We start from the raw sequence: 15,595 nt of genomic DNA on the forward strand, positions 1-15,595 counted from the left end.
AAAAGGTATGCACAGCCTTTGGACTGGCCCCTTCACAATTTAGTGAGAAAGCATTTTGCCAGACACATCAATCAGACTGGCTATTTGCTTCTGTCCTTTGACTAAACTCAGCACAATAGATGAAAGGCTACAAATAAATTTTACTCAAAAAAAGAACGTAAAATACAAGCATTCTCAGCAGGTAACTTGCACACCAACTTGCTAAAAAAATAATAAAAAAGAAACTGTTTTCCAAAGAAATCCTTCCATCGTTTAAACCTTTCTCCTTCAGGGAAACACATTCCACCTAGAAACACATCCTAGAACTTTGCTGTAAGCAGCCACTCAGTTTCTGCATGAGGAGAAACAAAATGCTCCGTTCAAAACAGGATCTCTTTTATAGCTACATAGATAGATTTGAGGTTTAAATTGTATTTAACCACTACGATGATTCAGATGACCCAAAATTTTTTTTCTTTTACTTTTCATTGAATTGGGAAGTATGACCAGCTGCAAACAGCAAAGGTGGAAGTGAAGCACTACGGTTTAATGGGGTGTTCTATCTAGTGTGGGTTAATAATTCTTCTTTTCCCTGTTTTGGTTAAATGAACATTCTCTTACCATTTGTCTGGTTTGTCCGTGGTTAGGCAGACCTAACAAACAGGAAAGAGAATAGAGCTGGTAAGACCATTGCTTTTCCAAGACAGAAAAAAGTACAAAATCAAAACACACGCAGCTATGATTACAACTGTGTTGTTTTGCTAAGCCTAGAGTTGCCTACTGAACTGACTTCTGCCCTCCTAGAAAGGTGACGGAGAAAAGCTTCCTTGACAACACGGCTTGAAGAGCAGAGGCCCCAAATTACAAACACGTTCCATTCACCCAGTCTCTTCTCCATTTACTCAAACCTTGCTTCAAACTACCACTAGAAGCACACCTCCTCTTTCAGATCCGAGGTTTTCCGCACGTCTGGGGAAAAATCTGACGTTCTCTTTTAGTCTGAGGAATTTACTGACGTCAAGAAGGAGAAAGTGGAAGGCATTATTCACTGTCAAGGCAGCAACAAACAGAATCTTTCTTATCCTCCTTGGGTCCCCTGGGAACTCCTCAGCTCAGATGTCAGCTACAAGCTGTTAGCAAACAGAGTGTATCTACTGAACCTGCCACAAGTAAACACCTCCTCAGGCACAGAGCACAGCCACTGCAGCTATCACACGGAGCCCTTTCCCAGCCACACAAACAGCACCAGGCACCGCGACTCGGTGTGACCAGGTGCTTTGCTGTGCTATCAGGTACCTCCTCACACTGCCCTCAACTGTACTGTGCATACACAGGACCCTGAAGGACACACAAAGCTCCTGGGATGTGAGGGAAAGGCATGTTGCTAAAAGGCAGCATGGCCTGGCACAGAATGGACTGGGAGACCCAATAAAGCTGTTTGTTAGCACCATTTGGTTTTCCAAGATGCACGTTCCCAGAAAACACCATTCCATTAACACCTGTGCACCAAACCACCTTCCTCAGCCCCTTCTGGCTGAGAACCAAAATGTCAGTGCATCAAATCCAACAGGTACTACAGGACAGGCACCAGCAAATGCTGTTGCTGGCTCCAAAGGTCTCAGCAGGAATTCTGCTTTCACATTCATAGGATCTTTGAACATTCCTATTGCTAGTGGGTTAGCTGGGATGAAAGAGAAAAGCTTTTTAAAGAATCCAGCAAGAATGAACTTTCACAGCTCATGGTCTGTATTCCAGCAGGTTCCTGGAGGTTCTCACTGGTAAAACCAAACACACTGTTCTTCCATGAGTATGACAGGAAACACAGGGCACAGTAAAATACCTGGAGCGAGGAAGGCGGAACAGGGGACATTTTCTGAGCATTGAGTATCACAATACCACATTAGAATCAACAGTTTATATCAAGTGTATTTTCCATCCTGTGTAGATGTTATGCTGTTAGATGCAGATGCTGTTAGCTACTTCAAATGGGAAGACACATGGTTTCAGTTTTTGCTGCATTTTTGTGCCTAAGTATCCACAGAGATGAAGAAATAGCTGCCAAAAAGATTTCCATCAAGTCTGTAGGACAGATGTACCAGGCACCAAATAAGAAGCCCAGTAACAGCCTTTGGATGTTGACAAAGGCAGTGCAGGCGCCAGATAATAATTTGTTTTTACATGGGAGCAGCCATCACATCCAAAACATAGCTGTGAGCAGCTGTTTGGGATGGATGGACAAAGGGCTCCACGGATGCTGGGAAACAGCACAGCCAGCAGGATGCAACCAGAATCTGTCAGCTTCAGAGCTAAGCTCCAGCACTCGTTATTTTCTTCCCTCTTTCGTTTCTCCATTCACAGAGACTCTGAGAGATGGAAATCAACTGATGCTAGTCCCTGGATTGAAGCCACACATTTTTTTTTAACCACACTCCAGATCCGTTCTTTTCTTGTACTAAGAACACCCCGATGCCAGAAAAGACTGTCCTGATAGGTGGCTGCTGCTGCAATGACTATTGCTGGATGTACAACAGACAGTAAACAGTGCTATCCCCAAGCACCAGAATTAAACCAGAATATTCCATGCTGAGAAGCTGAGGGATGCAAACTGAGCAAAGGCTGAGCAGAACTGCTGCTTGCTCTGAGCCACAAAGCTTCAGAGCCCTCAAGCAGCACAGAAGCAGTGCTAACAACAGGGACACACCTCACTCCCAAACTGCCGTTTCTAGGATAAAGCTGCCCATGACAACTTTTTGCTCCAGTAAAATAGGACACAAAACAAAGCTGAAGTTTCAATGCCATTTATACCCTTGCTTTCACAGCAATAAGGTATCAATTAGCATATTAATATTAGTGAATTAATCCACGAATTTTCACTTTAGTCACACTTCAATAACTGAAGTCTGAAAGAATGAAAACAGGCACTAAAATGACCTTATTCAGTTTGAAATCTAAAAAGTACAAGCACAGTAAAAGCATAGGTAGCCAAAGCACTGCTATTAAATGAGCAACTTTTATGCACAATCGTCACCAAAGAGAGGCAGAGAGACAGCACAACATCTGTAACCCATTGCAGAACAGCTCACCCAAAAGTTTTTGGTGGCTTCTGTGTTAGAGATGAAGCCTGCCAGACAGGCACCTCTAAGAACTAAACCAATCCTGTGTCTCTGGGTGAGTGGTGGGACAGGCAGGGAACCACCATGCCAGACTCACACCTGCCCCATGTGCCTGCTCCACTTTCACAGATCAAGGTTTGAGAGATGTCTCCCCATGCATCCACGAGCAGGTTAAAAATAGACAGCATACGAATTTAAACCAGGAGCAAAATACAACAGGTCTGGCAGCTCCTCTCCAGGAAAAAAAAAAATAAAAGTCTGACTATATTTCAGGTAGGAATGTCTAGAGAAGACACAGGGTAGAAAGTGTGATTATCCCTTTTGATGATATCTAAGGTCCAACTGCTTGAATTTACACAGCTCTACATCAGAAACAACACTGACCTCCTCCAAATGACACAAAAATACACAAACAACAAAAAGAAGTGTTTTCAGGATTGACCAAACCTTTAAAACCACTAAGTGTAAAGGTCTACAGTGACAAATCTAAGCAGGTCTTCCACTCTTTTGCAGCCAAAGAAATTGAAATATACACTGAAAACTCCAGATTAAATGTTAAGGGTTTTTTCCATACCACTGAAAAGAACCCAAAGCTGTAGAAAATCTCTTGCCATCCAATTCCTCCTGTCAGTCTCCTGTATACACTGAAATAAAGAGGAAGCCCCAGAGGATAAAATGGAGACAAAGTCAATTGAAGGTATAGCTGCAGAGAATCATAAATGTCCTTTGCCACAGACAATTCTACACCTTACTGAAACAGCAATAAAACAGCTGATCACTGCACAGAGATTAACTGGCACCCTCAGGGCATGTCTCTGCTCCCCACAGCTCAGTGCCAAGGACCTCGGAACTGTTCCTCAAGCTAAGCACAATCACAGAGATTTTGGCTGAAAACCAGTCCAGCAGGTTACTATGCCCTAATGATCCCTTCATTCCTGAAGTACCAAAGCTGCAGGTGAATATACTTTCTCCCAAAGAAGCACAGGAAGGACTACCACAAACAGCAACACAAGTCTGTTACTGCTGCTACTTTACAGCTTCGTTTTATCTTTCAAGGATGGGGAAACCACCTCTCAGCCAACCAAACTGTTCCTTTTCCACCCATCTCATGTTATTTGAATATCACACTTTTGGATTTGTTAAAAAAAAAAAATTGAATGAGAGAATGCCCAAACTTACAGCAGCAACTACAGCACCACCCCAAGAACATGCTGTGGGAGTAGGGGATAGCTGGCACCCAAAAACAGAGTGGAAGGGGGAATCTAATTTCCCAATGGAAAGCAAACCAGCACATCTGGTCCCACAGGATGCCTGATTCTAGATATGCTCTTTGCTGATCCAGTCCCATCCCCAGCGACTCAGCATCTCAATGGCAGAATTCCAAAATTACTCCCACTGCTCCAATTCTGCCTGCTGTTTTGCCAACACCACACAACTGCCATGTGGAGAAGCAAGAGAGCTCAAACCCTCAGCAGTGAGCCTAATGCAGGCTGGAGCACAGGGATATTCCCATGAAGCTACTACAGCAAGCTTCAAGAAGCTGCTGAAGCATGGAGAACTTTCTGCTTGGTCAGAAACCTTCCAATGCTTTTCCATACTTGAACATACACACTGCTGCTGTGTATTTACAGCCCAGTTCACAGTCTGACACAAGTCTGTACAGAACTGACCCTTGTGCCAAGAAGGAAGAGTAGGCCAGCTTCCAGCCTGGACACAACTCGGAGTTGTCAAACTTGTATTTACTCAGTTACTAACTCCAGTCTTCAGCATATCCACCACACACAAAAAAATGGGTCCTTCATCAAGCAATTAGTCACAGATGGCATTTGGTTTTTACTTTGTTTACCCACAAGAAGTATCATACAAAACATGTAATATGCATTAAGATTCAGAAGCACATCTTCAGTCACAATGAATGCAGATAATTTCACGCACTCTTTCACAACCAGTGACGTTACTATTGCTTTCTAAAATCCATATACTCTTCATATGCATTTTCCTTTTCCAAAAGTAATCCTCCTTCTGGGACTCCATCCTTCCCAGCAGTAACAAAAACACCAACAGTACCACATTTGTGAGCAAGCTAGAAAAAAATATAAAAATTCACGCATGAATGAGGCTTGATGAACAAGGATTTCACTTCCAAGTTACTGGTTCACTTGAGGCAGTCTCAGTGTGTTGACATATACACACATACACTTTTTTGCCAGCTTGCAAGAACACTTTAGCACCCCTCCCTCTCTTATAACTACCAAGAGTGTTTTACCACTGTGAGTGTCCACCTGCTAACAATCAGAGGCTACAAACTTTCAGAAATGTAACTGCAACAAGCAGAAAAAAGCATAAATTGTACCAAACACCACCTAGAGTAACATTCTCTTAAAATTCTGCTGTACATAAAAAAAATGTTAAAATTGTAATTTACTTACCTAAGTAAGTTCCTACCAAGATTGGCAAAGGAAAAGGAAAGAAAATATTTAAGGTTAAAAAAGGAAAGATTCATATAGTTCAGAATACAGTAGCTCAGCTCCATGCAACAAATAGAGAAACACAGACTGGTTTGGTTGTAATGAAACACAGAAGTGATCCCAGTTCTCTGCTGGACAGATAAAACCAAGACGACATTAAACACACAGTAACTCCAAATGAGAGATTTTGCAAAGAGCAGCTTTAATTTTGGATGAGTAAGTACTGGTCTGTACCCACCTCCTTCCACCAACCCTTGCACATTAACCTCACTGGATTTGGACAGCACTTCCTAAAATGCTTGGTCTAGCAGGTCACACTCACTTGCTGTAACCACAGCACCTCACAGATGATGTGTCTGTTCATGCAAAGCTGTACCTCCTGCTACAAGTACTTCAAGGACCCTGCTAATACTTTCTGAACAGTGACATCCAACTGCAGAGAGCCAGCAGCTACCCTTGGATAAGCACATCGAGAAGGGAGAGCTGCTATCTGTCTCAGGGTTGAGCCAATCAATGCCATCCACCCATATTCCAAAAAGAGCATCATGGTAGATTCTGCCTGGCTGTAACACACTACGTGGTTAAAAAAAGGAAACAAAACTATGCACCTCACTGCTTTAGGATTTGCTGATCCAAGCTATCGAAACTAGAAAGCACTGAATTATTCACTGTTCTTAGCATCAGGAATATTATACATCATATACATATATATGTGTATATATATATATATGAATGATATGTGTCACATATTCCACTCAATTACAAATTCAGGCTTTGTACTATCCAGGGCATTTGCAATTCTGCCCTTGTTCTGTTATACATTAATTTCCTCTCACATTAATTACACCTGCTCTCTACCATTGCCTAGGGATATGCACTCTCCTCTCAATCAACATTTGCATCTTACTCCATGCCATCGCTCCTAAATGAAATGGTTTTCACTAGCTGATCCACAGAGCATGATGCCCATCTGCTGATTTTATTTTCAGATCTTTCTTCATAACACCAAAAGAACCTAATCACAGTATCAAGGCTAAACTGAAGGCAAGTGAAAATTGTTTCACTTAGCATCTGAATACAAAATCCCACGTAGAATTCTCAAAAATAATTAGTACTTTTGGCAAATAATCTTAAAGCAAGGAAGTTGCACAGCCACATGGTTCTTGGGGTCTCCAAAAAGCAGTTCAAGCAATTTGACATTCTTCCCAGCTGTGCTGCAGCTGGCACTGAACATCTGCTCTCTTGTCACTAGTTAGCATTACTGGGATTTGGATTTCAACAGCTAAAGCCAGGCCTTTTCTCCAGCACCGCACCATTTGTTAAAGGACCAATACTCCCTGCCATTTACATTAATTCCTGGATGGGAAAGTTTCCATTGGCTGGTTATCCTTCAGTTTAGAAAGACAGCTGATGTCACTGGTGATAAAAGGCAGAATTTTAATGCAACTTATGGATACAGGTAAGTCCATATTTTCTGCAAGTCTAAGTCAGCCAGAAAAAACCATGCATATATATATATATAAAAAATATTGAGATAATTTTGGTCCCCTAGACAGCTGGTGGAGAACTTCCCTATCTTTCCACCTTTATAGCTGTTTTTGCTCAAAAACAGTATTTTCCACTGTCATGCTCATCTCTTGATAACTGAACTAAGGCTATGCCAGGCTGATGAATGCTTCCATTTCTGGTTCATTCACGTTTCCCAAAAAGGATGTGAGAAACAATGAACCAGAACACGTTAAATTAGACTGACATTCCATTTGGGTTTACAAATCCCTAGCAGCAGAAGCAAGGAAGCAAGGTATTCCAACAGTTAATTAACCTCACTCCAAAATCTGCAGCTTGTTTCCAGCCAAAGTTCTCTACTGTACCTTCTGGCTACCACAGCTCATTATTCCACTCCCAGCTAGACTAAAAAGCCCTCTATTATTATACTTCTGCTGTTCCTGTCAGCAGAGACAAACATCTACAACTTCCAGTTTGATAAAAGCGTTTTCCATTATACAGTGTGTTTTCCAGTCCCTTCACTGTTTTCATGGCTCTTCTATAAACCCTCTCCAATTTTCAGCATTCGATCCGCTACCATGTCATCAATGCAAGTTTGTTGCTGGGAAAAGCCTTCCCTTTATTGCAGCTACTCATTCATGTTCTCCCTCTTTCTGACAATTTTAGAGTGCATGTGATGACCGTGAAAAACAAATTTCATTAGATGAAAGCGAGCATGGTGTAAAAGAGAGAGGAGAAAAATAAAAATCTAACAATGCTCCCTCCCTTCCCCCAGCAGGAATTTGCATTGACAAGTATTACATAGATCCCACCCTGCATGGCTGTAAGGAATCAAGTAAACAGGTTCCTGCACACAAAACATCCTCTCTCTCTCTCTAGAGGAAGTTTCATGGCAAAGATTGTCAGTCAAGCTCCAGAACATCAATGAAAAAGCAATAAACTAATAATTTTTTAACATCTCACTGTATTTGACAGCTTATGAGACTCCATGTACTTTTCATGTTCCAAAAATAGGATTCTGCAGCAATTTGTCCATGCTAATTTAATGTTGAAGGAGAGCTGGGAAGGGTATTGCCTAATGGTGCCTCCAACATGATTTAAGGATGAGGGAAACAAAATAGATGAAAGAACTGCAATCTTCTTGTAAAATAAAGTGGAGGTAGTGAGAACATGACATTAAGAGTATATTCCTGTTCTTGGAATTCAGTCACTGGTCAAAACTCAAGATGGCTGGCCAGACAAATCATATTCAGAGCTTGAAAAAGTTCAGGTCTCAAGGGTTAAGCAGAGATGAGTCAGAAAAAGAAAAGTTAAAATTGCTTAGCTGGAGTTACAGTAGCAAGAGAAAAAAAAAATAAACAAATAAACAACAAAATTCCAAAGGAAAAATGTGAACTACTCCTTGAAGTTCAGCAATTGCCATGTATAAACACGTATCTTAGTGCTTTACATTATACAAAGATACAAGCTGCTACCTGGCTCTTTCCCTGCAAATAAACCTCTTGATTATATACTGCTTTACAGCCTGGCTTTGAGGAAAGCCTTACAAACCCATCACATGTCACCAGCTCAGCCATAATTTCCAGTGTTCAGACTTCTCCCCTGTGTTTGGAAGTAATGGCCCAGCACCACAAGGCTTTTATCACCAGCAAAGAGACTTCATCTAAAGCCCCCCATAACAGTGTCCACTGTCTCCTGACAGACTTTGACATGGTGACCTGTCTAAACCCTAAGACATCTTCCAGGTGCCACCAAGGCAGCACATCTGCAGGAAGCAGAAAAACCCCTAGATAATAGATACAATTTTGCAGTAAGTTAACATCTCTTTGGAAACTATTTAAACATACGTGGACAAAGCATCTTCCTGCACCTAGATTTGTGCAGAAAGAATATTTTCAGCCTCTCTGAGCAGACATCTTAACACCATCTTTTTTTTGCAGTACACTCCCCTGCAGTGACCTAAACCAGTCAGTATGTAAAGAGGAGATGAGAAACATGAAAATAATGAATAAACACCCACAATTTCCCATAGTATCTATGTAAATGCAGAATCTGACCAATTGCAACAATTCAGGCTTACTCTCATTAATCTTTTTCTACTATTTTAGGTCAGCAATAATCCAAAAATCAGTTATTCTGGATAGATGGGCTTATTTCAGTCCTTTCATACTCACTCACTGGCTCCTGAATTCTGGCCACAAGGCTTCTCACTGCCATTCACCTCTTCTTCACAGCAGTGTCAACTTGTGCCCTTCCTGCCAGCAGCCCCCCCCAGACTACTAAGCCTGTAGGACTCCATCCACAACCAAGGAGAAGCCTCAGTACCACAATCACAGTCCTTTCACGGCACAGGAAATCAGTTGCATCCATGCCCACAGCTAGCAAGGTTAACCAGTTCACATGCAAGGCAACTGAGAACCTGTGCTAAGAAGCACTAACACACAAACTGGCACCAGGACAGAAAGAGATCCACCAAACTTCCACCATCTGCTTCCCTGTGCCCAGCAGATCTTGATCCAAGTTCTTTAAATGTTGTTTCCTTGCAGGTGGTTCCATTCCCTTCAGGTCCTGGCAAAACCTCCAGCAACCCAGGGTCAGGAAATATTACAGATGCAAAATTACAGTGTGGCAAACATTTTCCATTCACAAATAAATCTCAACCAACAGGTTTAAGCTGAACTGCTCACAAGAATATGCAGTTAACACTCACTACCCCAGCAGGTAAAAAGATTCTGGGACTGAAATGGACTCTGCTACCTAGCAATTACAGGAACAAGTACTACTGCAGGTATTTCAGTGGCTGGCTGAGAACAGACCGAGCAGGTAAAGCAGCAGGTGCTCTGGAATATCTGGACCCTGCACAGCTACATACACCTGCTTCAGAGAAACACATACTCTGAGGAGCCTGAACAGGTACTTTTCCAAAATCATCTTCTTGCAAACATATCCAGCAACAGTTATAACTGAATGGAACAGGAATCCTCCATTTCCAGAAAATCGTGTTGGGTTATCAAGTCCAGTGCTCTACACAGAGAGAGCCTTCTGGAGGGAAGGATCTGTTCTTTTACTTCCCTCCTTTGGGCCACAACATCTCTCAGCTTCCCAAGTGTGTTATCTGCTGAGAAGGACATTTAGCAGGGAGCAGCAGGTGTGCCCATAAGCAGGTAGTCACTAGGAGCTGTGGAAATTCAGTGAGCTACTCTGCATCTACATCCCTCATCACTGGACGAAGCTTCTGAGGAAGCCAACCTGACCAATGCAGTGGGGTTTTGGTATTCTTCCCAAAAGACAAGTTACAAAGAACATGAAAACTCAGCAACAGAGTATCAAGGAATAAATTCCCAAAGAGAGCAAGACAGTAGAACAACCACTGTGCTCACTGCTGTATTCTCCACATGCACTCATATTTGCATGCATGTAAATACGGGTAACAGCCATCCACTGCCTCAGCCATGAAACACAAAGATTATCATCAGGGCATGCAGTGCTGGCCAGTTCACGGGAACATGTAAGCTTAAGTTTTTGTGTTTGCCTGTTCACAATGACATTTTGTGGTTGTCCATCTCCTAACTATTCAAAATTGGTCTGTTCTATTGAATTTGGTGAAGTGACATCATATATATGTTTCCTGCATTATCACAAATGAAACAGTCTGACATCTACTCAGTACTCAGAACAGATTAATTTATAACCAGTGGAAATTTTGAAAATCATTTCCTACTGCAAGCAGAGAATGTGCAGACAGTCTCTCGCCACTGCGACTGTCCACTCTCACTGGAAAATACAGAGGGTTAAACTTGAGACTTGATGTAAATACTGTCTTCTATTCCTTTTGGTCCAAGTGAATTCAAAGCAGTTCAAGACACATGAAACTTTGGTTTCTTAAAAGTCAAACATTGAAACAACACCTATTTTCAAACTAACTACCACAGCTTCGTGCAGTTTCACAGAACTGCTAGAAGACTGTTCTGTCAACTTGAGGAATTAGGAATCAATTCTGACCACAGGACTTCATGTCTTCAGTACGGTTGTACAACTCGTTGCCTGCACGTGAAAAGCCTGAAAGGTGAGCAGCAAAACCATGGGTGGAAGTGGTTACCCAAGGAACACTTAGACATCAACACAGAAGGTGCACACAGACTCATTAGCCACAAAGCACAGACAAGCCAGCAGATGAAACTAAAAATCACTCTCCTAGCATAAGCTGAGCGCAGCTTCAAGGTCTTACCCCTGCTAGGCATCAACAGGCGCTTCTTCATGTTGCCTGATAGAGCACAAGTGAACAGAAAAGAGAAAAACATCACATCAGCAACCTGAACAGCAGCAGTTTTAAAAGTTCTTAATGTTAAAACACAATCAGATATCAAATGTTTGCAATTATATTTCAGATAAGCTACATATAAAGTTAAAATTAAAGGTAAAAATGAGAAAGACTCTGGATCTCCCTCCCTGCTGAGTCACCATTACACCAACTGTTGTTTTCCCCAGTTAAGGAGAGCTACCCTCTGTGTTCTCACTCCCACTAAGACCATTTCAACAGACACTTTTCTCCTCATCTGAGATAGAGACTGCCCTTTCTCTTCCCTGACACTCTCAGGCAAGAGTTATTCTTCGGAACAGAGACCTGGAGTCCATGCCAGGAACATCCTGCTTTTATCTCCCACTTCAAACACCTTTCCCTTGCCTTCTGTTCCTGAGGAGGTGAAGCCCAAGCACAGAGGTGGTCAGTAACAAGGCCAACAAGGGAAACACCACTCCAAAAGTCTATTTAAGTCTTCACACTACTAATTGAAAAACTGAAGGAAACTTTCTCCTTCGCTATCCCGTTTGCGAGGTTGGCCAAGCCAGGCAGAGTTTCACTAGCACAGTGACTTTATGTGCATGCACCTCCCAGGCAGTACACATCATGTGCCTCACCCAAAAGGAGAAATGGGACAGGTGACTTTAACAAAAGTTAAAAATAACCTCCCTCAAGAATAAGGAACTCAGAATTTATATAAAGGACTATGAGTTTACATAATCTCCTTGTATACAATAAAGACAGAAGAAAAAGCCTATAGACAAAACATAAATTTTGTGGAGAAATATTTACCATCCATTCCATTGTGTTGTTCATAACTTCTTTTTCCCAGGATAGTTGGGGACCCATTATTAATGACAGGTGTAAACTTAGCAGGAGTCAGATTGTTGAGAGAACTGGACAAGCTCTTTGCAGGATCTGGTTTTGGAGGACATGGATGAGACTCTGGTGGAAAACAGCAAAGTAATATTTTTTCATTAGCAAAGATACTGGAATTATAAACCTGAAAACAACCTGCAAAATTCCAAGGTGACCAAGTACACCTCCTCTTATATACAATCTATCTCAAGTCAATAGTTTTGACTGGAGATTGCTATAAAGCATTTCCATATATTTAGGAACTCACCACTACTAAAGATGTTAAAATCATTATCATAGTATTATCCTAAAATAGGATTTGATAGTAAAAGCACTTTGTATCTATTTCTGTAATACTGTTCTCCAATAATTTGGGGTGATTTTTGGGGTGCTGTATACTAAAACCTAACTTTGGACGTTCATGCAACATCCCTAAAAACTCTGGGGAAATTACAACTTTGCCAGTTTGCCAGAAATGTTTATAAAAAATACAATTTCTCAAATGGCAAAAAACCCTGAAGATTCAAAAACCCACTATAAAGAACAGAACATCTGAATGCAAGCTTTGGGCCAAGGCAGAGTTCAAGCCCACCATCTTCAAATGAAAAGACTTTGAGAAAGTTACAAGCAACAGCAAATGGGAGCTTCAACAGAGTCTCTCTCTCGCAGACCCAACAGCAGAGTAACATATAAATTCAATCCTACTAACACCACCAAAAAATCCTTCTTGCCAGTCCATCAGCCTCCCTCCATTTCCATCACTCTTTTCTCCCAGCTCAGTAATCCAATGACACAGTGCAAGGAAAACTCAAAATCTACTGCTACGTTCTGTACAATTATTAAAATAAAGATTTTATCCAACAGCAAACTTCTCCCTTTATTTGCTCTCTTTTGTTGCACTCTATGTGAATAAAGGTTTCTCAATCCACGTATCCCATTAGTACACAGCAGAAGTACAATGCTCAACAGAGAAGCAGTAAATATTTAATACACCCTCAGCCTTACAATATTTCATCAACAAAAACATTCAAAGAAACCTAAAATCAACTCCAGTGTTGCTTATCTAAATAAAAAAGCAATCAACCTCCCCGCTAAGCTGGAAGCCCTCAAAGTGCCTCTGTCCAAGACTTTTCTGAGGCGAGACTGGCTGCCAGAACAACCTGAGGGATGTCTGCAGGGCAGCGGGGAATGCTGGGGAAAAGGATTTGGCATTTGTCTGGAGCCAGCATTGGCATGTCACATAGCATCACTCTGGATGCTTCCAGCACCTCAAACTTACACCGAAGTCCTGGATGGAACTACTCAGTACTGCCCCACAGATCAGCTGATGAGGCACAAGTCCTCAAGAAAAATTGTAGTTAAAAAGATAATAAAAAACCCACCAAAACCCACTAGGAAAGTAAAAAAATAGAAGTATGATCCCCTTGTCTAGGTTCAGCACAGAACAGCCAGTAACTGATTCACAAGGTCTGGGACACAGTGCTGTCCTAAACTCAACAGTACAAACTGCCTCCAGACAGCCCAAAAACAGAAAAAGTGAACAATCAAATGTTCCTGAAACATGATGTCAGTGCCCCCATTAGCAGATGGTAACTTGTCCACATATACATCAGAAGCCACAGCAAACACATCCCTCCCTTCACTTGAAAAAGTTTCTGATACAGCTTTATGACCCTGCAGTGGACTGCAGAGACACTGGGTCTGTCAGATTAAGTAGGAAAAGTAAAAAGGAGACGTTACTGGGATGGGTTTTGCGTTTTGTTTTGTTTGTGGGGTGGGAGTTCTTTGTGGTTTGTTTTTTGTTTGTTTTTAATCCAGAATGAGCATCTACACCTAGACTCAAATGGAAAACCCAAATGGTCAGCAGCGTAGGTAGGAGGGTGTTTCCTATATTTGGGGGGTTTTGCATGTGGTGGTTTGGTTTGTTTAATACCTAAATACCGGAGTACTGCTTCTAAAGGCTTTCGAACCACTTGCTTTAATAGCAATGGGTTTTCTGATGCCTCAGGTAAACGTGCTGTGCCTGCAAAACACAGAAAAATAATTAGAGGGTGAAGACATTTAGCTATTATAGCAAAACTAAGTGAATAACTCCAGTGTCCTGAAAGAGCCTTCCCGTTCACAAACACAGGAGAATGCTCCATGTAATATCAAACGTGAATGTTTTAAAACAAACAGCTCATGAACTTTCAAAGGTATTTGCCCAGCCTACCATCAGTTAGAAGGCTCTGCAAGTACAGCTAGATTTTGTGACAGCACTAGCTACGTGCAAGAGAATATCTCAGCAAGCTGCAACTCAAAACTTTATAGGACAGGAGTCTCAAAGGGCTCCTTGGCCAAGAGGTCTCAGCTGCAGCACACTCACATTCTGCTTTGATTGCTGCACTGTTAATGGGCAGATAGGGGTGTCTTGCAGCGTGCCAAGGGCGCAAGATATCTCGACATAAACGTCTGGCAATTCTGGTCAGTTTTGTTGTATGGAGATAGAAAGCTTGTCGTGTCTTCATAGCAAACTTGGGACTCCCACTATTTCGTACTGGCACACCATGAGGACTCTAAAGGGAAAGAAAAATAAAAATGGTTTCTGAAAAAGTAATTAAAAAGTATGGTTCTAAAGAAATGAAAGTATTATGTAAAAACATTTGCAACTACTGATTCTCAGGCATAAGAACAGAAGTGGTATTACAGATGAAAAAATTTTCAGCCCAGCTATTCCCCATTTCCTAAATCTTACTCAAAATATCTCAAAGGATAAAATGAAGGTAAACCTTTTCACTTCACAGAGAAGTATTCATTTCTGTGCCATCCCAAGTTTTAAGTCAGGGATCCAAAAGCCAGCCATGAAGAAGTTACCTGGTGCTATCACATAATTTAGAGCTTATACACTCAAGAGAAAAACTCTCCAGTTTTGGGTGCTTAGGGCTGCTCTGGATGTACAATGCAAACTCCTTATAACAAAGCATTTGCCAGAAGGAGAGAAAATCAGAAGAGCTGCATGATAAAAATACGCAACACAAACTCACTTTCCAAAGAAAACGTATGGCATGCAGGAATGGTCTTGGCTCAAAGCCACAAGAATTTGTTTTAATTCTTACTCTTAACTCAGAAATGTACTCATAGATGTCAAATATTCATTGCATATAGTAAAGACTACTACTGGAAGACATTTATCAGCTACTGAGAACCAACACGGTTATCTTCTTTACGAAAAGCAACTAAGTCAACCAGTGAAATAATGCAAGTAGTATCTTGTTATCTCAAGCCAACCCACAGCTGGAAAACAGGAAGAAATTTCAATTTGGGGAGAACAAGGCTTTCCCTTCTCTGACTATTTACATACTTTTAATTAACAAACAAGAGGGATAAGGTTG

At 41.5% G+C, this 15,595-nt stretch overlaps 1 protein-coding gene across 4 annotated transcripts in view; it reads right to left on the bottom strand.

Moving 5' to 3' along the window:
* The window catches only part of MTA1 (metastasis associated 1), a 79,191-nt gene that overhangs the window by 8,403 nt on the left and 55,193 nt on the right, over window positions 1-15,595 (bottom strand). For 2 of the 4 annotated variants that reach the window (XM_039555702.1, XM_010409313.4), the window contains exons 14-19: window positions 14,590-14,779; window positions 14,158-14,247; window positions 12,159-12,311; window positions 11,295-11,330; window positions 5,522-5,533; window positions 601-632 (exon numbers count right to left, since the gene is read on the bottom strand). In XM_039555702.1, the coding sequence (XP_039411636.1) occupies window positions 601-632; window positions 5,522-5,533; window positions 11,295-11,330; window positions 12,159-12,311; window positions 14,158-14,247; window positions 14,590-14,779 (513 nt within the window). The remainder of the gene's footprint in view (window positions 1-600; window positions 633-5,521; window positions 5,534-11,294; window positions 11,331-12,158; window positions 12,312-14,157; window positions 14,248-14,589; window positions 14,780-15,595) is intronic. The other 2 variants (XM_010409314.4, XM_019291682.3) reach the window with 2 other exon arrangements.

This window comes from Corvus cornix, chromosome 8 (genome assembly GCF_000738735.6).
Source record: "Corvus cornix cornix isolate S_Up_H32 chromosome 8, ASM73873v5, whole genome shotgun sequence".
NCBI classification, from domain to species: Eukaryota; Metazoa; Chordata; class Aves; order Passeriformes; family Corvidae; genus Corvus; species Corvus cornix.